The sequence below is a fragment of the Pyrus communis genome, chromosome 14 (genome assembly GCF_963583255.1).
Source record: "Pyrus communis chromosome 14, drPyrComm1.1, whole genome shotgun sequence".
NCBI classification, from domain to species: Eukaryota; Viridiplantae; Streptophyta; class Magnoliopsida; order Rosales; family Rosaceae; genus Pyrus; species Pyrus communis.
Genome location: NC_084816.1, coordinates 6595776 through 6619407, shown reverse-complemented (window position 1 = coordinate 6619407; position 23632 = coordinate 6595776). Strand labels below are relative to the sequence as shown.

The following is a 23632-nucleotide window of genomic DNA, read 5'->3' as shown; positions in this document are numbered from 1 at the left end:
AGTCCTATCGCGGTAGGAGTTAAAACCTGTAAGAGACTATCTAGTCAAATAGGTAAAATAACTCACAAGTCGAGTGGGATACCATATACCTGGACTCGAGATGACATTTTGTAAAGCACTACATAAAAGAAGACAAAGTAAAGGCACAAAAAGAGAATCAAATCCTAAAGACCTGATTGTACATGACAAGTTAAAATCGAGCTTCGAAACCAAATGCTTAAGGGCCTCGGTATAAGAAGCCTTATAAAGTTCACGAACAAACATTTATCCACGAACGGGCTCATTTGGTACCCACCAGCACCAGCACCACATCCCAAAACCTCATGGGTATGCGTTGCCCGTGCCTACTCCAGGGTCGTATGCATCTCCCTTGGGAGTTCTCAAGGCTCAAGACCTCTTTGAAATAGCACGAGAACCTACAATGGCATACTTCATTTCCTCTGCTAGACTCCAAAACAATATCAAATGTAAAAGTATAGTTTAAGAGGATGTCTCCCAACGCTAGCTTAGTCTAAAAAAACAATGCTCAAGCAACGAACCCCCAAAGTATTATAGGAACTGAAGGCATCAGTGCTGCCGTTCGACAAAACTTACTCTGCAGAATACCCTAAGCCAACATAAGCCAAACAAACAAAACCTAATCTACAAAACACCCTTGGCCAATGCTCTAACACAAAATAGTTCAACTGAATCATGAATCCCAAGCTCTTATAAAATAAAAGAAGCCAACCTATAACGTGAATGTCATCTCAGGGTACAAAATAGTTCAACTGATGCATGTGAGTCTCATAATGATGATTAAAGCACAATATAAATAGAACGTAATATTATGAGACACACATATATCTACAGCCATGTATGATCTTAACTTCATTTGAATGGCTTCAAAAGATTTTCTAACCCACCTATATGGGAATAATTTTGATAAAAAGTGCGTTTTAGACTGAGATTGATAAGAAAAACAATCACAACGTATTATTAAAACTTTACAATATTGATATATGATTCCGTGCCACTTGAATGGTTGGTTGGTGCAATTTGCATATCGTAATAAACACACTAGTTGGATGCTAACCAGAATAAGAAGATTGGTCAAAGGAATTAATTCTGTTTTTGTTAGTTGGGTTTTATGGAACTTAGCCTTAGAAGATCAAGCTTTTTGAACATGGTAATCGCATAAATGATGGCTTTATAACATCCTCTTGTAAACCTAAAGGATAAATTAATCCTCATCAATTCTTATTAATTTTGATTTTGATTTTTATTAAATCATGAAGAATTGAAAGGAAAGACGATGGACTTGTTGGAAGGAGAGAAAAGAACAAATGTTTTGATCTTGAGTTTTATTTTTAAATGTGTGTAAAGATAAATTTACGTAAAATAGATTTGTGAAGATAATTTAAGTAGTAAATTAAGATTTAAAGAGATATTAATTGTTCAATAAAAAATAAAATAAATATAAAAAGTAAGTCGAGTGTAAGTGAGATTATAGGGGTTGAGCTAAAAATTTTCCATAAAATTTCTCCTAGGAATATTGTGGGCCTTTAGAAATCTTCAGGATTCATGTTTTTCATCTTTAATTGTCTTCCATTACCAGTAGGTCCATTACATGAATGTTAATATTTTCCTAAGGGCAAAAGCAGCACTAGCTTTTGTCAGCAATCTTCAAGATACCAGGACAAAAAATTAGAAGATAAAAATTGGGTTTTTAGGCTGATACGGATATGACAGTTGGTTAAAACAGTGTGTTTATTTTTTGCATTCAAGTTCGAATCTTTCCTGGTAAATCTGCATCAAACTTAATAACAAAACAAGGACTTTAACTTTTTGAAAAACTCTTTACACCTGCAAAAGACAGAGAAAGGAGTGAGTTAGTGGAAGTTTACATGGATATCCAAATTTGTGCTGTACTAAATCAAGGGGCCTCTCAAATGAAATATGATTGATTGGGTTTTGGTGTCATTTTAATACAAAATGATATGCCTCACATGCTTTGTGAAGCAGCAACATGATAAGCCATACCTAATATTTATCTGCCTGGCCGTAGACAGGAACCTAACAAAATAAATCAAATCCATGATTAGTTCAATTTAATCCAATGAGTATCATTAGTAGTTACGACTTTGGCTTAATTGGATTATTAGTCATTGTGTGATAAAATAGTCAGAAGATAGCTCACGTGGTAAAAAAAAAAAATTAAAATTTAAGCTCATGTCGTAAAGTATGTTAGGATTTAAACCCAAAATTGAACTCTTCATTAATTGTTAGCACATGAGGCTCACTAAGACTAAAAAGATAAAGTTTTTAAAGTTAGGCGGTGCTAACAATTAATGGATAGTTCCGTTTTAGCCTCATATGTGTGGCTCACATGCTAACAACTAACGAAGATAACGGAAGCCTAAATCCTAACAGACTTCATCACATGAGCTTAAATCCTAAATTTGTTTTCTTCACAAAAACTATATTCCAATTACTCTGTCACTCACGAAGATTAATAATCCAATTAGACCTAGGACTTTTAAGCTCATATTTTCCGTGACGATACTCAAGCAGCAGACGCTTTCGCAAAGTCTGGTTAGCTCTAGGTTTTCTTGGTGGGATTCACCTCCAACTCTTACTTCTTTTTTCTTTCTTTTTTTGTCATGAGATTGGTTAGGCGTGCCTAACTATCATTTTATATAGGTTGTTACGACCTTCGTTATATCTTTTCGACGAGATTTTGGGCATGTTACCTCGTTCGTTATTTCTTTTCCTTAACAAATTTTGGTAGTTATGACTGTACGAGGGCGAAAAAGTACATCAGTTTAATCACGGTGGGTTGGTGGGCAAAGCACCCACACCAATTTAAGATCAACCCCTGACTGCAGTAATTTTCTCTGGTAAATAAAAAAAGAACACTAGTCACTCAATACTATAATGCGATAATATTCGTCTTCACTTGAAAGTAAGAAGTCTTATGTTTGAATCTAAATTAGGTTGGCAAATTCGATACTAAATTAGGTTGTTTATTATGTAGCTTAGCCGCACTTCTTCTCCCTTAATGTAAAAATATCGATGTACTCATAAAAAAAAATAAAAAAAAAAGAGAATACTAAGAAGATTCTTTCAAAAGTGAGAGACTCTCCATAAACTCTCTTTCATTTCATTTTTTTTACACAATATTTTATAATATCAATAAAAAAAATTAACACTAAACTATGATATAATTTGTCTTATTTGGTGACTGTTCTTGTTAATAAGCCATCACATTTTGTTGCACACGTGTCATCGGAGGGAAAACAAAGTGACAAGGCAAAATACAATAGAAAAATGGGACAAGTGCAAATTGCAAGATCCTACACCTTAGTTGCATCCATGCTCCCATAAAAGTAACTAAAGGTGGAAAGGAATGGGCCATCAACAAGTTAATGCTGAAAGCATATGCTTGGAAGATACTCTTACCACAAAACCAAACCTCCCTTTAATGCTCACAAAACCTCCCTCACTCATTCCCCCTTGGAAGGCCATCCATGGCGTCCATCTAGGTGTACGTCCACTGCTGCTCTAGGCCGCCATGGCAACGAGGACGTGTGGCGGGGAGAGCAACGGTGGTGGTGGAGAGGAGGAGGACGACAGCGAGGAGGAGTTCGTGAATCGTGGCCGGTAAAAGTTGGAACATGTTTGGGCAACTAAGGACTCTTTGGCAAAGCATGGTTTTTGTAGTAGCACAAGGTTTTGGTTTCTTTTCCTTCATGTTGTTTTAAGCTTGAAATGAAGAAACATTGTTGGTGGTTTTTTTGCAAGCTATAATTTTTATGGTGGTTGTGAGAATACTAATAGTAATAGATCACTTGGATATCTTTCTTTTTGTTCTTCTTGTTTGTGACCAATCTGTGAAATAATAAATATTGTTTGACTTCTTACATTTAAAAAAACGTTACTTTGCACTGATTGTCAGCAAAAAGGATAAACTATTTATACATACGGAACTAAGTGTTTTTCTTAATTTATTGAATGTTATGTTTGGATGGAGGAAAAAGTAATTGTGCAAGTGAAAAGGGCTTCCGCCTCAACCAAACCCTAAACGTCGAAGGCCAATAGTTTAAGTCCATGCAAAAGGAGTCTCAACTTGTAGTTACAGATTGCGATGGATGCAGTAATTATGGAGGTGATGTAAATGGAAGTTTGGGACGTGGGGGTTTAAAATAAATATGAAAACGAAAGATCCCACAAGCATGTGGAGTTCTTTTGTTGGTAGGACTTTGGGGAGTTGTGGTCCTCTCCGGATATCATTGTTCGGAGCTAAGGATCAACAAATTGAACCCGATGATCCTCACTAACTCATTTCGTTGACCTATCTCGCACAAATCAAAGGCCTAAATCTCTCTCTCTTGAACGGTCCAAATTTGCTGATCTTTAGGCTTCGAACAGTGAGGTCCGAAGAGGATCCCAACTCAAGTTTGGGCAGGTTGAGATCACACTCGGTCAGCATTGGCCTCTCCCTTAGTGCCAAAGGTTCATTGTCTAGCTTCTTGTACCGTCGTTATGTGGCACTGTTTTTATACTGCTTACAGGGTTACTGTAAATTTGCTTGTCATAGTTGTTGTTCGTTCCATTAATAATCGAATGAACTCATTTCAACTAAGAGTTGGACAACCAAAAATGTGATGCAAATAGAGGGTTTCATTATGGATGAATCAATCTAGTTGCCTTCTCGCAGCAGCACTAGATTCAAACCACTAATTTCGGTTGCATTTCCATGACTTCTACAGATATTCGTTAGTCCTATCGCGGTAGGAGTTAAAACCTGTAAGAGACTATCTAGTCAAATAGGTAAAATAACTCACAAGTCGAGTGGGATACCATATACCTGGACTCCGGAGATGACATTTTGTAAAGCACTACATAAAAGAAGACAAAGTAAAGGCATAAAAAGAGAATCAAATCCTAAAGACCTGATTGTAGATGACAAGTTAAAATCGAGCTTCGAAACCAAATGCTTAAGGGCCTCGGTATAAGAAGCCTTATAAAGTTCACGAACAAACATTTATCCACGAACGGGCTCATTGGGTACCCACCAGCACCAGCACCAGCACCACATCCCAAAACCTCATGGGTATCCGTTGCCCGTGCCTGCTCCAGGGTCGTATGCATCTCCCTTGGCAGTTCTCAAGGCTTAAGACCTCTTTGAAATAGCACGAGAACCTACAATGGCATACTTCATTTCCTTTGCTAGACTCCAAAACAATATCAAATGTAAAAGTATAGTTTAAGAGGATGTCTCCCAACGCTAGCTTAGTCTAAAAAAACAATGCTCAAGCAACGATCCTCCAAAGTATTATAGGAACTGAAGGCATCAGTGCTGCCGTTCGACAAAAATTACTCTACAGAATACCCTAAGCCAACATAAGCCAAACAAACAAAACCTAATCTACAAAACACACTTGGCCAATGCCCGAACACAAAATAGTTCAACTGAATCATGAATCGCAAGCTCTTATAAAATAAAAGAAGCCAACCTATAACGTGAAAGGCATCTCAGGGTGCAAGATTCAAAACTGCTTACATGTTTTCCCGTGGCATTTGAACAAAACGAAACCACTCAACTGCAGGGCAGAGATGTGGACAGGGGAGATAGAAACGAGGATGAATAAAATTCCAATACAATGCCATTTCCGATGGATACCAAGTAACTTTAACATTGAGGCTTGCAATAACATGAAAGTCAATCAAAACAAAACATAACACTAAATATCCTAGTACAATAAACTTTTCAAACCAGCATTGGTGAGAAAAAGGGTTCTCTTCCTTTGGCAAAAACAAATGAAACGAAACCAAAATTTCACAAAAAGTTCCTAAAGTTGTGCTTCATCGTGTCAATAAAAGAAACCGAGGACCTTGCCACCAACATTCTTTCTCCTAGCTTCTTCATGGTCCATGATTCCAGCAGATGTGGTCAGCACAATATATCCGAACTGAAAAATATACGCATTGCATTCATAATCAAAAGTTCAAAACTATAAAAAGAGTATGCTCAATAACCATTTTAAGTCACAAAAATGCACAATCGAGCAATCCGTAGTTGAACACCACAAAATTCATATAATACGACAGACCAAAACCCAGTAATTGAGATAGAGAATCAGACCTGTCTGGAAGGCAGAAGCCTAGCAGTCCAGCCTTCAATCTCCTTCACACCGACATCGAATCGGGGACTGATAACCCCACACTTGTTCAGCCTCCCATTGAGCTCAACCACAATCTTTCCAGCTCGATGGTCATCAACATACTCAAACTCCCCAATGTATCCTATACAAATCCCAAAACCCAACAATCACAATTCACAAATCGCACCCATCAAAACACAAAATTCCAAAACAAACGAAAATATTTCAAAAACACGAACCATGCTTCTGCATAACCAGGAGGAACTTGATGATGACCTTTGACGACGGCCGGATCATGACCTGTCGCTTTCCCCTCTTCTCGGCGTTGTACATGCTCTTCAGAGCGTCATTGAGAACGCTGACGCGCACCATTTCTGCAAGTGCGAGCTGGAAACGAAATCAAAAGCTGTAGATCTGCAAGCACAGAAAAGAAACAAAATTTACAGTCATTAAATCATGGGGTTTTGGATACCGGGCAGGTGTTAAATTGTTCGGACATTTTGGAGATTGTTGGAGAATTGGGTTTTACCTGCGAGCACAGACGGGGGCGGCTGGCTGATGAAGTTTGGAGAGGAAAGGCGCTAGGGTTTTGTTTTTGAAGTGGTGCGGAGTGAGCAGCTTTCAGCCGATGATTGCCCTTTTACGAAAATAACCTTACACGATGAGCGAACTTGGGTTGGGACAAAGCCCAGTTTGTTGACCATTGGGTCACAGACATCGAAGAAGGGCAAGCCCACAAACCGACTATGCTTTTTCTATTTAATTAAAGTGAATTCGGATTTGAGATATTTTAATTATTTTACAAATTCATAGATATTCAATCAGTATTTTAAGTAATTTTATAAAAGTTCAGGTATATTAAGTCAGGATCTTAAAGGAGTTTATAACACTTCATGTGTATTCAATTAGAAATTAATTTTAAAGAATTTTTAAAAATTGTCGAGAAAATTAAAAAGATTTTGCAGTATATTTTAAGGATTCTCAAGTCTCACCTCTTCCCCCGAGAGTTTGAAGGAATTCACTCAAAATTTAACATAAAACATCTAGAAATGAAGTAAACTCCATAAAAAATGATTGATTTGAATTCATCAAGATCCTAATTGAATACGCTCGTATTAGTGTAGGTATACATTGTAGTACTAATACATATTTGAACTTAAAGTTGGCTTACTTATCAATAATAGGAATAAAAAGGAAGAGAATAAGTTCCAACTCATAACTTCTCCGACGTTTCCTTGCATGTAAGGAATTAAAATTTCATATAAAATTACTAAAATTTATGAAATTTTAGGTATATCCAATCAGGATTTTAAAAAGCTGGGAAATTCGAAGAAATTCAAGAGATTTCATAGTATATTTTAAACATTCTCAAGTCTCACATCTCCTCTTGAGTGAATTCACTCAAAATTTAACATAAAACCTCTAGAAATCAAGTAAACTTCATAAAAACGATTTATTTAAATTCATCAAGATCCTAATTGAATACACCCCTATTAGTGTAAGTATACATTGTAGTACTAATACAGATTTGAACTTAGAGTTGGCGTACTTATCAATAATAGGAATAAAAAGAACAAGAATAAGTTCCAACTCATAACTTATCTCACGTTTACTTGCATGTAAGGAATTAAAATTCGTATGAAATAACTAAAATTTATGAATTAGATCAACTAAAGAAATCCGAGGGCCTTCTCTGTCTCGTTGAAAGCGGAAAAAAAAAAAAAAAAAAAAACAAACCTGATATTCCTTCCGCCGGCTCCTACTTTTGGGTAGGAGTCAATGACAAATTTTTGTACTGGCTAATCTCAACTACTTCACGCCCCTTATCTCTTTTGCCTTCTTTTTTTTTTTTTTTTTTCTGTTATTTGAGATTTTGTCTCATTTCTCATAGCTCATGTTACATAGAGGCTTTTACGTCCCACTCTTGCTCAAGTGTTGCTAGGGCTGGGTTCGGTTGGCAAACTGTGCCAAATTTCTTGTGTCATCTACCAGCCACATATACATAATTATTGAAAATCAGTTACCGCTAGTCAATCGTCTTCTTGCGGTTGCCAAAAATCGGTTTAGCCAAAATTATTGATTGATTCGGTTGGTAAATGGCACAACCGGTGGTTTGCAAATAAGGAAAGTGTGGATAATGACCGTAGGTTTGCAAGAGTATGATCAGCATTTGGGTGTTGTGAAAACGATTACATTTGTGGACAATAACCGTAGGTTTGTTACTTCCAGCGATGACAAGTCGTTTCGCGTATGGGAGTTTGGGATCCCTATGGTTATTGAGTATATTAGTGAGCCTCACATGCATTCCATGCCATCAATTTCTCTGCACCCCAATTCCAATTGGCTTGCGGCATAGAGTATGGACAATCAGATTCTGATTTATAGCAGTAGGGAGAAGTCAAGCATGTAGTTTTTAAACCCTAAAACTAAGGAGTCATTTATGTAAAAAATACCTAAAATATCCAAATAGAAAAGAAAAAAAAAAATATATATATATATATATAGTGGTAGGAATGGCATACCGCCGACATACAAAATCAATTACCAAAGCCATGCCATTAATTGTCAATTCGGTAAAATCCCAACCAATTATGAAAAAAATGCCAAAAATATATCATACCATTATGAGCCAACCTTATGGTTCGGTCGGTAAATCAGTTTATGGCAAAATTTCTCACCCCTAAGTGTTGCTTCTCGTGGTCATTCTTCTACCATCAATATTTTCTACTCGGTGCATTAAGTGCGTCTCCTTAACGACACAATTTGGTGTTAGGTGACTATTAAAGTGTTATTAGCACTATTTGAAGGATTTTGGGGAGCTTTTTTTGTGCAAGTGGCTCGCTCACACCCATATCTTGTTCATCCAATTTCTTTTGTTGGTTTGTGGACTACAACACACGTGTGTAGAAACGTGGCAATGTGATATAAGCATATATAATATAATTTACATGCATGGTTAGCAAAACGTTGGACTCAATTTAGGGCTGGTTTGGTATTGTTGTGCTTTGAAAAAAAGCTGCTTCTGCTGTGCTGTGAGAATAAGCAGCTGTGAAATAAAGCAGCAGAGTGTTTGGTAAACTTTTTTGTAAAAGTGCTTTTGAAAAGAAAAAAAAAAGCAGTATTAGAGTGTTTGGTAAACTTTTATGTAAAACAGATGTGAAAAAAAGCCGGTTTTTCAAAGCTGGGTTTTGCAGCTTCTTGTTTTTGGCTTTTTTTCATCCAAAACTGTGAAAAAAAACTGAAGCTGAGTGTTTACCAAACACAAAAACAGCTCCCAGCTTGTTTTGATAGCAGCTTTTTTCATAATCACCTCAGTACCAAACCAGGTCTTAATCTTATTAAATTAATCCATGTGATCTAGGTTAATTGACGTGCTTATGTTCATGCAATACAATTTTAAGAACACATGCATAAATTTAAATTAAGTTTAGAATTCCAGCCTCTAGATTTCATATGAAGATGAATTCGTTGTTTAGGCTCCTAACTGTTAGCCCTATACTAATACCCACACGAATTAATCTTTGTCTGGTGAAGCAGGATGGTGACGAACCAATTGGTCCCTTTCCTCCAGGTGAATCCGGCAATGGGTAGTGTTATATTTTTAAGTTTCTTTGAATAGAAAATCTAATTTCCTTCTCCCTCAATTTTTGATTTCACCATGTGTAAAAAATCAACACTAGGTCTAAAGACCTTTAGGATATATAGCACAATTTTATAAGCCAGTAAGATTTCAATTTAATCTTGTATCTCACATGTGTGCTGCATACCTTAAGAGACACTTTCTTTGGGCTTACCACACATACCCTTTGTCATTGGGCTTTAGCCTGGTTTGCTTCTATTTTATTTATTTAATTAATATGATCTTTCCTTTTAGATTGAGATTCCTTATTTATTTTAGTTCAAATAACTTATAATAAGCCACTTAAAACTACAGTTAGTGATATTTTTCTTCATTGGTAAGTGAAAGGTCTTAAATTCAATTCTCGTCAAAGGTGAATTTGAATCACATTATTGCTAGCACATTGTGAGACTAAACTCACCCCTATTCTCTTGGTGTGGATAATATCGATTGTTCAAAAAAAAAAAAACTTATAATCAATATAGGGTTATTTTCAATTTACTATCCTATTTGTAGTGGCACTAGAGCCAAGAAAACTCCCACCTCACCCAGGTTCGATTCCCCCCACCCCCAAATTTAATTAATGACAAAAAAAAAAAAAAAAAAAAACATTTGATAAATGAAGTTTTTTCATCCAAAGTCATACCTCAAGTCTTAATTTTCATACAATCTTATACATCCGTTAAGTTAGCTGTTAAGTCAGCCGTTAATTGGATTCTATAGAACGATGCTAAACCATGGATGGACAAATTCATTGCCCTTTCAAAAAGTATGTCTCTACAATGGTCAATGGAGACAAAGAAATCACATAGAGATGCGCCTAGAAATTTGGGGATGAAGGTGAAGGTCGTCTCCTCCTCTCTTCTCGTCTGCAAGATCTCATCCTCTGGTAAAAAAAAAAGGAGTTTTAACGAAAAGCCCACAGTACTGTTCACTTTAACGAAAAACCACATTTTTACACTAAAAAGTCAATCCTGGTACTATTCATTTTATCCTTTATTCTGTCCTTATCATTAAAACTCAAAGTTTTCAAGCCCTTTTCATTAGTTTTTCTTAAAAAAAAACCCAATTCCAGACTTCCTTCGAAACCTGCTCACAAAGGAAAAGTTCGATCTGCCCCTCCTTCACTCCTCAACCCCCTTCTCCCTTCTCTCCTTTATATCCCACCCAACCCTCATCTCCCACCTCACCCCCCCCCCCCCCGGCTCCCAATCCCCTTCACTGTGACGGAATCCACCAGAACAACGGTGTACTTGGATATAATTAGAAGGCCGATAACAAATGCATGATGAATTATTGTTGCCGTTAGGGACTGCAGTGACCGATTCATCAAAGCTCAAGTAGAAATGAGTCGGCAAATTTGAGAGCAAGGTTGCAGATTATGGAGGAGAAATCAGGTGGTAGAGGATTAGGCCAAAGATCAGGCTGCCCCTGTCACGCTGCGAAGACAAAACTCAGTCTCGCCGCACCTGCAAATTCCATGTTTTCATGGTGGTGGAGAGTCTAAATCAGGAATCCAGGTCAGGTATGGAAGGATTAGGGGAGGAATAGGTAGGTTAGGAGGTGGTGGTGAGGGAATGATGAGTGCAAGTGGGGAGAGGGACGGAAGAGGGAGACCGAGTTGGCGAAGACAAATGAGGAATAAGGGGTCTAAGCGATGGAAGATGGTTAAGATTTAGGTTTTAAAATTTTAAATTAATTTTCTAATTTTTAGTTTTTAATTTAATTTCCACATGGACCCTTAATGACACGTGGTGCTCAGTCATTGTCCACATGAGCACCACATCACTAGTTAGCAGCTTACTTAACAATCAACTTAACGAATGTATGAGACTGTCCAAAAATTAAGACTTGAGATATGACTCTGGGATGAAAAAAACTTCATGTACCAAATGTTGAAAACCAATAAACTTTAAGGTAATAAACTGAGATTAACCCATAAATATAAGCTCCAAATGAATTAATCAAATAAAAAAAAAAAGTATTGAATATAAACAACTTATATTAAATTCAACATTCACCAATTTTATCCTTCAATATCATTCTATTTTGTGTCACCTTGTAGGTTCCAACTAAAGCTGGCAATGTTAATTTGATTAATTAAAGAAATTTATTTGTTTCTACATAGTTAGTAACCAGTATAATTCAACCTTGTAGGAATATTCACAAACTGAATAGTAACATTTAGCAATGGATTTCTGCTAACTAGATTAGTCAGACTATGTTTGAATGCATACAACACATATTTAAAACCTTAGTTACGATTACAATGCAATTAGGTTCCTCTGTCTACTATATTTTAGAGCATAGAATATCAAATTCTAAGCATGAATATGATCGCCTTGATGTATGTTGTTTTGAACAAAGACTTTTGGAGGTAGATCGTCAATTGGTTACTAGTCTATCAACCTTCTTAATTACCTAGAATGTGACATATTTTTTGTTATGCATTCACATATCTCTATGTAAATGCACATGATCGTGAACCTCTATTATAGGGCTTTGCTTTTGTTTGAGAGCTTTGAGGCGAGACCAAAGCTCACATTCCTTAACACAAGATAACCAGTGATGCCTCATATTTAAGAACTAGTTGCATCCATAACTTAGAAGCATGGTACGATTGACAAGTAAATAATTCTTTCATTCGTACACTTTTATGGTTGGTTAATGGTCAATGAACTCGATCTCATAGATGAGCACCTTTATGTCTATTTCATGTCACCACATGCTTAGATTGAGACTTACTACTAAAAACGACAAAAAACCGCCTTTTCATATATTTGATAGTCGTTTTCTCTCTCAAAAAATAAAATAAAATAAAATAAAATAAATAATAGATGGTCCTTTTACTCAGCCTATGTCTATGGACATATTTTAGGACTTAAGATTTGTAGGATACATATCTCAAGATTGGAACCTCTATGCAATCCCGTTCCTACTACCTAAGCTATTCCTTAGATTCATCCTAATCAATAATAAACCTTCCTAATTCATTGTTAAGTCATACACTCAATTGATGTATGTTCTTACTTGCCCTTGGTCGATAACTTGACATTCGATTGGCTCGAATAACTACTTATGTGTTGTCACGTCAATTGTTTTTCAGGCATACTCCAACATCTCTTTCTTGGTGGTCTTGGCATATTTGCGATAGCGGCGCAGCTGGTGTGGTGGAGGCAGTAGTCCTCAAAATATAAAGTTTTGTCTTGTTGTTATGGGGTTACTCTTTTGGGCCTACATATCCTATATTTCTTTGTTATATGAAATTTCTTTGTGTTTTAAGTTTTTGATCCGAAGAAAGTTGTGTTATTTTGTAAAGGCATTATTGTTTGGATCAGTGTATTTTGCTATTATAATTGCTCATGAAAAAGGAATCATGTCTATGAATGCATCCTGATTTTCCTCATTCTTTGTCAATTGTGTAGGAATGGCAGAGCTTAAATTGGAGATTTACTTCCTAATTTGGACTGAAAGCAAAGAAATCCTACTGCCATCTCAAATTGAATAACCTTGCTCTACTTTAGAGCACTTCCACCAGAGATGGAATAGCCCAGCACCCTGTTCAAGTGCTCCAGCCCGCAAAATAGCTTGACACCCAGCCTAAGCCAGGCAACAGACCAGCCCATTTCAGACAGACCCAGAAGCGACCTATTTGGCTGGTGTGTGCAGAACACTCGCGACTAGGCGCGAGTAGGAGACAAGGGTGTAGGCGGCGGGGCCCGCTTGTCAGCCCACTTGTGTTTGCCCGGATGAGGGCTACGTGGCCCTCCTTAAAGTCGTTGGATTTCCAACGGCTAGTTTTTATAGGCAACGGTAAAAAAAAATTTAAATTTGACTTTTAAAATGGACCGTCCCGTCACAGATCAACAATCAATGGTCCACATTTCAATATTTTCTACACTTTCTACATTTGAATATTTTGTACACTTTGAGAGAAAAAAATGACTTCGTGGAAGCTCATTGAAGATGTTATGTTGTGTGAATGTTGGGTTCACACTACTCATGACCCGATTACGAGTAATGAGATGGATAAACGAGAAATGTGGAGTAAAATTACTAAAGCGTTTTGCGATGTACATGGAAAAGATGCCAGATCTAATCAAGGTCTTCAAGGTCGTTGGAAAAAACTCAACGCATCCTTTACTTATTGGAAAAATGCCATCTCTCATACTTCTGGTAATCTGCGTAGTGGGACAAGTTTAGCGGATCAGGTAACAATATTTTTATTTATTTATATACATTCCACCCACATCAATATTTTAATTTATTTAATATCTTATGTAATTTTTATGTAATTTCTTATGCAATTTTTATGTAATTTATATGCATTCCACGCCCATCAATATTTTAATTTATTTATTTGTGTTACACCCGTATTTTTTAATACTATCTTATCCCACATTTTTTAATACTGTCTTTCCTTTCTTCTATCAATGTTTGCCGCACGTCTGGGTTTGGCTATCTGACCCACAGCTTCCATGATACGGCGGGAATGTGAGGCCCTCTGCCTTCTATGGTGATCATCCTCATCCTCCTCCATTGCGAAGGCCTCATCTCTACCTCCACCTTCGTCAAGATTGACCAATTCTTCCTGTTGTGCCAACAACCTTTTTTGCTGCTCTTGCAACTGTTTATACACTCTCCTTGAAGAAGACATTGTAAGAACTCAAGATTTGAAAACGATAAAGAAGGATTTTGAGCTAAAAAAAAGGATTGAGTTTAGTGTGAAGAAGGATGTAGGGATGTAGGGTTTATATGGACAAAAAATGAAAAGATGAGGCTCTGGAGAATGCCGCGTGACACTACATAATTGGTTGAAAATCTTATCAAAATCTTGGCTAAATTATTGTAAACAGGAAGTGACACGTGGCGTATCGGGATTGGTTGAAAATTTTATCAGAAATCTATCTACAAAATAGTACATTCGGATAATGACACGTGGCGTGACAAGATTGGTTGAAAATCTTATCGAAATTTTGCCTAAATTATTGTAAACAGGAAGTGACATGTGGCTTGTCGGGATTGGTTGAAAATCTTAGCGGAAATCTATTCACAAAATAGTACATTCGGATAATGACACGTGGCGTGACGAGATTGGTTAAAAATCCTATCCGAAATTAAAACTATTTTTTTAATTTATTAATTTATTAAAAAATTATTTAATATTTTAAATAGATTGGGTGCCAGCGCATTTTGTAGGGGTGGAGATTATTTGTGCCAGCGCATTTTTAGACTGGGTGCTAGCACATTTTTTTTGGGGTGGAGATGTTTTGGCCTATTACTGTTCATTAGGGTCTATTATTATTCACTGAAGTGGATAAATAGGCTGGGTGCTGGCGCAAAGTCTTTAGGGGTGGAGTTGCTCTTAGGTACTCAAGTTTGGTATTGTTAGTGTTACGGTAAATCTTCATACCGATTTCACTTCACACACTTCCATTGAGTTTTTTTAATCTTTTTGATTATGTGCTTCTCTCTTTATATTTTGTAAATTTCTGATAATGTTAGAGACTACATGTTGTGCCAGGTTCTCGCTCCCAATGAAAATAAAGTTATAAATTCCTCTTTGAATCACATTTTTATGGATGAATTTAAAAATATATCTTGATAACCATAATATAAAACAATTACCACAAAACATCTTTAAAAGCAAGTAAAAAAAAGAATAAGTTTTAACGAAAAATTCGTTGTATTATTTACTTTAACGAAAAATCACATTTTTACACTAAAAAGTCAATCCTGATACTATTCACTTTATCATTTATTTTATTCTTATCGTTAAAACTTAAAATTTTCATGCATTTTTTATTAGTTTTCCTAAGAAAACATTTATTGCTAGAGAGGCTGTATAAATGACATATCTCAACAATCTATCATGCATAAAGAATCGGCGGTGTAGTAACACGCCAACTCAGCGATCCATCCGAATCCGCTGTAATCGTCCCCACTTATGACAACCGTCGATCCCTAAACTTTTTCAAAACCAAATCGCACGGCCAGAATATGATACACATCAGCGATCCGCGTGAAACCCCTACCGACCAATAACAACAGCGGACTTCTCTCTATATAAACAAATGCATTCCTCCAGTTCAATTCACACACAAAATAATCTTCATCGAGACTCTATCCCTCTTTAATTGAACTATATCACTTCGCTTTCGAAAACCCCCAAATTCCCGAACCCTAATTTTCTCCCACCACTCCAATGGCGCCCAAAGCTGAGAAGAAGCCCGCCGAGAAGAAGCCAGCAGAGGAGAAGAAGTCAGCTGTGGCGGAGAAAGCCCCCGCTGAGAAGAAGCCCAAGGCCGGGAAGAAGCTCCCGAAGGAGGCCGGAGCCGCCGCCGGAGACAAGAAGAAGAAGAAATCGAAGAAGAGCGTTGAGACCTACAAGATCTACATCTTCAAGGTGCTGAAGCAGGTCCACCCTGACATCGGGATCTCCAGCAAGGCCATGGGAATCATGAACAGCTTCATCAACGACATCTTCGAGAAGCTCGCCCAGGAATCGTCGAGGCTTGCGAGGTACAACAAGAAGCCTACGATCACTTCCCGGGAGATCCAGACTGCTGTGAGATTGGTGCTTCCCGGTGAGCTCGCTAAGCATGCGGTGTCTGAGGGGACTAAGGCGGTGACCAAGTTTACCAGCTCTTGAAGTGTGGTGGGTTCTGTTCTGTTGGTCGTCTGCGTCTTTTAGGGCTTGGAAAAGTGGATCTTTATGTGTTTAGTATGTAGGGTTTCTGGTTAGTAGATATGTAATTTCTTATCTTTTGGATTAAATACAATGATCTGAAATTTGTGGTGGCATGGATTGATGAATTTGGATTCTGTAATCTCTTGAATTCGAAAAGAACAGCCCGTTTCCTTACTTTGGTGTTTAAAACTGAAAATCAGGATTTGAGTAACATAAATTTGTTGAATATTTGCATTTGCTTGAGTTTTACTTTGATGTGGTGAGACCCCTTTAGCCCGGATGGTGTTTGATAAAATGTCCCACCGAAATGTAATCGGTGGTGTCGTTTGATTTTGTCCTAACGGTGTTCGAAAAATTCACCTGGTTTTCGGCAAAATGTTTGGTTGTCTTGAGCCCTTTTTCAATGTCATTAGCAGTCTTAGTGATGATTGTTTCTTGTGCTCATGTTTTTCATTTCCCACATTAAGAAATGAGAATTATGCAAATGTGTAGAATATCAAAGGAAAGTAGGGATTTTAGACGCTATTTCAATGGCACCACCAATTAATTTGGGCGGCAACGTTTTTGTTTGTGTTTAATTTTGTAATTTCCTAGTACCTAGATACGCTCGAATGATCCCTTCTCATATTAGAATGTATATAACCCTATTTCAGTTTGATTCTACATATTAGAATGTATATAATCCTAATTCAGTCGGGTTCGGTATAGAATGAACTTATAACCACATCAGTTAGTTTTCGACGGGGAGCTAAAATTTCAATCTACACGTTGATTCGATCGGTTGGCTCAAACTTGGTTTCAGTTTCGCTGGTGCCAGAAATTTTGCAAGACCTGTACTCAGAAGCAATGATCTGAAACAAGACACTAGTAATCCTCGCCCTTGCCACCACTATGTCATTGGCTTCGCAAGTTTTCTATGGATTTGGGTAGTAAAACACGAACCAACCAAGCTAGCAAATTGAATTGATGTTCGTACCTGCCACTGCTGCTGCAGAGACAATCTGAAATAGCTGATTGCGTGAGAGTATCATGCTGCTTTCCTTGTAAATCGTTGAGCGTTTTGGTTTCTCTTTCTCTTGATCGGAGTTCCCAAATTTGTCATTGAACAAAACCGAATGAAGCAATCACTGAACGTCTTCTTTCTCCTTTCAAATGGTCGATGGGAGACGAGATATGTTCTTGGCATCAACTCGTATTATGCCAAACGTCCAAAAATGATCGGAAAAACAAGGACCAGTTGTTTCAAGTTGGGTACTGCGCATATTATTTTCTTCCTCGTGCACAATTAGCTGAATGCCCCTCTTTTACTTGGAACCAGGATCTCATAAATCGGGAACTTTCACTTCGTTGCCATCTCTCAATTGGTTCCCCAAACTCCAATGGCTTAAGAATACTCTTCTCCCCTATCTGGAAAGCAGAGGCATGATGGTTCATGGATCCACTTCAGATTTGTTCACTTACTAAAAACTGTAGTCATTGTTGGATTCAATGGGCTGCAAACCCCAACATCTTTACTATCGTTGTTAGTAGTACATTCGTAATGAGCAATGTTTGTATATACAGAGAGGACGTTCAAGCCTCAAATCCGGAGACCTGAAGTGATGGCACAGTAAAAGATATGAGGGGCCTTCACTTTTATGGTAGAGAGAGAGAGAGAGAGAGAGAGAGACCTGGACGGCATGCTTGTCGATCTTATTGGCCTCGGTATGCCTAAATAACAAGTTGATATCCTCTTTCAGCTTACCAAGCAGGGAAGTCCTACATGGGAATAACATTGGAATGGTTTCCTGGGAATTCAAGTAATCGCAGGAACCTAAAAGCTAAGCTGGACTGTTTCTGCATCACAACTTCCAATTGGTTGAAACTTGTACAAACATTCGATCTCAACAAGTTTGGAGAAAATGACGTAAGACCTTGGATGCAACCGGGTGGACCACAAAATGGATTTTTGCTCAGTTCTAGTTGTTTCAATAGGGCAGGTTAGCAAAATCTTTTAATGAGTTATTTTCAGAAAAGCATCATCCGAAGGACCCAAATATTTTCTGGATTTCTCCTCATGAATGATTCGACCATCCCAGCGGTGTTCATGAGTTATTTGTAATATTGGAATTTCAGCAAAATTTAGCCCTATTAGAGATTTCATCTTCCCCAACTCTGCTGGAATTTCATTCAGATTTGAGCAACCATATACACTCACTCAGTACAGCACAGAAAGCATCTTTAAAGGTTAAATATTCTTTGGAAGCTTCCTAAGAGTAGCTCCAGCGGGGCTTGTAGCCCGATGGACTGCCTATCAAACTGGGCCCAATAGCCCGAGCAAGGAGGTCCAGCGTTTGTTGGCGATTGAGCTTGAGCGAGCCCAAGGAAGAGGCCTAGCACGAGTAGACGGCCCGAGAGACCAAAGGTCACGTTGTTCAAGGCTGACGGCAATCACGTTTTATATATTTTTTGTGTCAGGCGCTTGGGCCAACAAGGTTTCAGACCTAGGGCCTGCGGCGCGTTTCTGAAAATGTTACCGTTGGGGAGGCCATGTGGCTTGCCCACGTCCGTTGGATTTCAACGGCAACAATTTATGGACCGTTGGATTTCCAAAGGTAAAAAAAAATTTAAAACCTTATTTAATTTCAACCGTTGGATCTGAGATCAACGGTCCACGTTATTCGCCTTTATAAATTAAAAAAAACAATTTAAATTCCGAAATATTACCGTTGTGCCACGTGGCATAATCTGGAGTGTTGGCATTCAAATTTTTTTTAATCCAACGGCAGAGATTAATTATGTGAATAAAAAAATTTAAAAAATTGTAAAAAATTAATAAAAATCCAAAAAAAAAAAAAAATTTGATTTTACTTTTCTATAAATACCTTCTCATTATCTTCTACCTTACACCACAATTTCATATTTTATCAACTACTTTCAACTACATTCCTATCTTTCTCTCAAAGTTTCAATCCAATTTTTGTTTCCAACAAAATTTGATCGAAATCTATTATCAAAGATTTTAAACAGATTGTGACACGTGACGCGACGTGATTGGTTAAAAATCTTATCGGAAATCTATCCTCAACGATTCTGAAAAGGTAACGACATGTGACATGACGACATTGGATAAAAATCTTATCAAAATCCATCACCAATAATTGTCTTTTCAGATAATAACACGTGGCTCAAGGAGAACGATTAAAAATTTTATCCGAAATTACAAATAAAATTATTTTGTATTATTTTATAAATAAAAAAAATACTAATATTTTATTGCCTATTGTGAGGGTTATTCAGTGTAGGGGTGGGGATGCAAAAGGCTATTACTGTTCATTAAGGGTAGTTGTTGTTCATTGGGTGGATTAAATAGTGAATAGGCCTTAGCAACAGTGGAGTTGCTTTAAGAGCACTTGTAAAGGCTCTCCTTGACAATAGGCAATTCAATCCCCTAGAGAATAGTAACGACCTTTAATGAACAATTATTACTTATGGCATCTCCACCGCAATACTGAATAGCCCAGACAATTTGTATTAAAATATTAGTATTTTTTATTTTATAAAATAATAAAAAATAATTTTATGTTTAATTTTGAATAGGATTTTTAACTGATCTCGTCAAGACACGTGTCATTATCTGAAAGTACAATTTTTGTGGATAGATTTCAATAAGATTTTTAATCAATTCCATCGCGCGACGTGTCCTTACCTGTCTAGAATCGTTGAAAATATTGAAATATGATGTAAGGTGGGAGAAAATGGCAAGGTATTTAAAAAAATATATAGTTTTCAAAAATTATTGATATTTTTTTTCTTCAGATTTTTGATTATTTTTCAAATTTTTATTAACTTAATTAATTTGGACCATTGAATCACAAAAAAATTGAAATCTAATAGTCCAGATTGTGACACGTGGCCCAGCGTTACATTTCTAATTTTTTTTAAGCCAAAAAACGAGAATCGTTGATTTAGAAATCAAATGGTCTAGATTCAACGGTAATTGAGTGGGGTTGACATGTGAGCCCCATCGTTTGATAATATGTCGGAGACGCGCCCGCTGGCTCGTGTTGCCCACACGCCTGATGCAAATTTTTTTAGAACATGGCTGACATCACATCCATCCAGGGGCTTGACCCTTAGATTTTCGCCTAACGTCTTGGTTGGCTTTTCTTAGCCCAATTGCCCAAGGTGGCTAGAGGAGTTTTGGGGTTGGGGGTGGATTGCAATGGATTTGGGGCCTATCCAGTATCCACAAGGCAATTAAGCATGGTGGAAGTGCTTTACTCTTAATACAACATTTCAAAATTGAGAAATGCTAAAAAGATTCTCTTATAGTGGGCTTCTTCATGGAATCTTTGTCACCTTATACTTTAACATCAATTTCTGTATCGTCAACATTATAAAACATTATATTAAAAACATAAGGGGACAAAGTTCATAAAAAGTTTCACTTTAGAGCAACTCCAACGAGGGGAGTAGCCCGATGGACCTACGATTTTTCTGACCTAATGGCCCGTGCGAGCGTGTCGGCTGAGGGGGGCCCGAGTGAGAGGCCCGGCTCCAATCATGGCTGACATCAGCCATAATATAAAATTAATAAAAAAATGTAAAAAATTAATAAAAGTAAAAACTTAATAAAATAATCTGAAAAAAAAATTGATTTAATTTTTATATAAATATGTTATTATTATCTTCCAACTTACACCATAATTTTATATTTTCTCAAATACTTTGGGTTTAATTTCTTATTTAATGACACATGGTACAACGAGACTGATTAAAAATCCAATATGAAATTACAAATAAAATTATTTTTTATTATTTTATAAAAATAAAAATACTAATATTTTATTGCCTATTGTTATAACTATTCAGTTTAAGAGGTGGAGATGCAAAATGCAATTACTGTTCATTAAAGGCAGTTGCTGTTCACTGAAGGCTATTCAATAGTGAGTTGCCTTGGAATGCCCTTGTAACGCTGAAATTGCTCTTAAGAGAATCTTCTACTCATTTCTCATGTACAATTGTTTTAAGGTTTCCAATCTAGTTGGGGATATAAACCAAGTTCACAGTCGGTAAGAATCAGTTCTTTTATTATTTTTTGTTGTAAAATATTGTATAATTTTAATGAATTTTTCTTTTTTAAAATTTTATCAGATGTCACCCAAACTTTTCTATTTGATATTTCTAATTTGCCTTTTGATATCCTCCGTAAAAAGAACTACACCCAAATGACGTCATCGATCAGTCCCTCATCTCGGCCGTCCGTTGTCAATTTCATACAGAAAGTATCCACCGTCCAATTCCACTTGAACTCACCGATCCGGCACCAATCCGCTTGATCCAGCTTAACACATCGCAACCGTCAATTTTTGAATTTTCCCAAACCCAATCCACGGCCAAAACCACATCCCAGACAGCGATCCCCGTCAAACTACTTTAGCCAATAGAATCCAACCGCTCCCATTGTATAAAAACACATTCTCCTCGCCTCTTAAGTCCATCTCAAAAATATCCAATTCTCAACAGTCTTTCAATCCAAATCGAAAAATCCCCAAATCCGAGAACTTTTCTCTCACCCACCTCCATCAATGGCGCCTAAAGCCGAAAAGAAGCCCGCCGAGAAGAAGCCAGCAGAGGAGAAGAAGTCCGCCGTGGCGGAGAAAGCCCCCGCCGAGAAGAAGCCCAAGGCCGGGAAGAAGCTCCCCAAGGAGGCCGGAGCAGCCGCCGGAGACAAGAAGAAGAAGAGATCGAAGAAGAGCGTGGAGACCTACAAGATCTACATCTTCAAGGTGCTGAAGCAGGTCCACCCTGACATCGGGATCTCCAGCAAGGCCATGGGAATCATGAACAGCTTCATCAACGACATCTTCGAGAAGCTCGCCCAGGAGTCGTCCAGGCTCGCGAGGTACAACAAGAAGCCGACGATCACTTCCCGGGAAATCCAGACCGCTGTGAGGCTCGTGCTCCCTGGTGAGCTCGCCAAGCACGCTGTTTCGGAAGGGACCAAGGCCGTGACTAAGTTTACCAGCTCTTGAAGGGTTAGGGTTTGTGGGTTCAATGTCTGGTACTTGAAATCAAGTCGTATGGGTCTAGGGTTAGGGTTTTAATTAGTAAATGTGTATTTTGCTTTCAATTTTTTGTGAATTTACGTTGATTTGGATCTCGATCTGTATCTTGGTAGGAAATGAAATACGATTGTGGTTCATATAATCCTTGGTGCTTATATATATCTTTCTTGTGGGGTTTTCAATTGCGAAGCTTGTTTGATGAAATGCCCAACTGAAATCAAATTGCTACTCGTTGCCTCTGTTGCTTCAGTTTTTATTTTTCTGAAATATTATTAGTTTTGTGGGATTTTGGTTCTCACATTTAAGAATTCCGATTGTGATTGGTGTTCTTGATCGTCCTGCTGGTTCGATATCTTTTCCAACCAAGTAAGTTGAATTCTTTGTTCTTAGTTGCAACACTATCTTGGGGTTACTTCCCTATCGGAGCTTCAGAGCTCGTTCTTTCGAAGAAGAAATCAACCTTCGAATTGAGGGTTTTTAGTCATCGAATACTATCGAACTCTAGGTGTATGATTCTCCAATTGTGTTCGTGTTTTGTCAGAACTGCATTGCGATGATCACGAACGCCATTCCATCTAATTGTAACTTCTCAGCGGATCTTTAAACATAAATTCTTCACAATCGTGCCCATTAATAATGGGTGAATATCATCGATCTTTAATAAAAAGGATGATTATTGCATCCACCCATGATAAGGGTATATGCATCTTTTACATCCGCCCTAGCGGATAAAATATTTTAGTATATAAATTTTATAATCAAAGTCGGTTGAATTTTTTGACAGATAAAGATCATTAAAAAAGAAATCATTCTAATCGGAGGTTGTTTAATCATTTAATTTCAAATGTCTGAGGAAATATCGACGGTTTTGGAACACAAATAATATATTCATGATGAAATGTGCATTTACTTGATACATTTGAATAAATAATTGATCACAAATTCAAATGGATTAAGAATAATCTTTACGTGATTATTAGAAATTGAAAGGTTTTAAATAGAAAACATGTACTCTAATGTACATTGTTTAGAATGGGTGAATATTACATCCACCCCACAAGGTTTCCAATCTCAATTCCAATTTTTTTTCGAAATCAGAATAATCTCAAAAACTTTTAAAATTGAT

General features: G+C 37.2%; 2 protein-coding genes across 2 annotated transcripts; one reads left to right on the top strand and one right to left on the bottom strand.

The window, feature by feature from the left end:
- Positions 1 to 5501: 5501 nt before the first annotated feature.
- LOC137715297 (small ribosomal subunit protein uS8z/uS8w) lies at positions 5502 to 6766 on the bottom strand. Its single transcript, XM_068454572.1, has 4 exons — positions 6676 to 6766; positions 6386 to 6560; positions 6128 to 6288; positions 5502 to 5954 (listed from the first exon to the last, which is right to left on the bottom strand). The coding sequence occupies exons 2-4, from the start codon at positions 6516 to 6518 to the stop codon at positions 5856 to 5858; spliced, it is 393 nt and encodes a 130-aa protein (XP_068310673.1). The 5' UTR covers positions 6519 to 6560; positions 6676 to 6766; the 3' UTR covers positions 5502 to 5855.
- Positions 6767 to 15866: 9100 nt separating this feature from the next.
- Positions 15867 to 22745, top strand: LOC137715870 (probable histone H2B.1). Its single transcript, XM_068455223.1, has 2 exons — positions 15867 to 16409; positions 22040 to 22745. The coding sequence occupies exons 1-2, from the start codon at positions 15971 to 15973 to the stop codon at positions 22471 to 22473; spliced, it is 873 nt and encodes a 290-aa protein (XP_068311324.1). The 5' UTR covers positions 15867 to 15970; the 3' UTR covers positions 22474 to 22745.
- Positions 22746 to 23632: the final 887 nt, after the last annotated feature.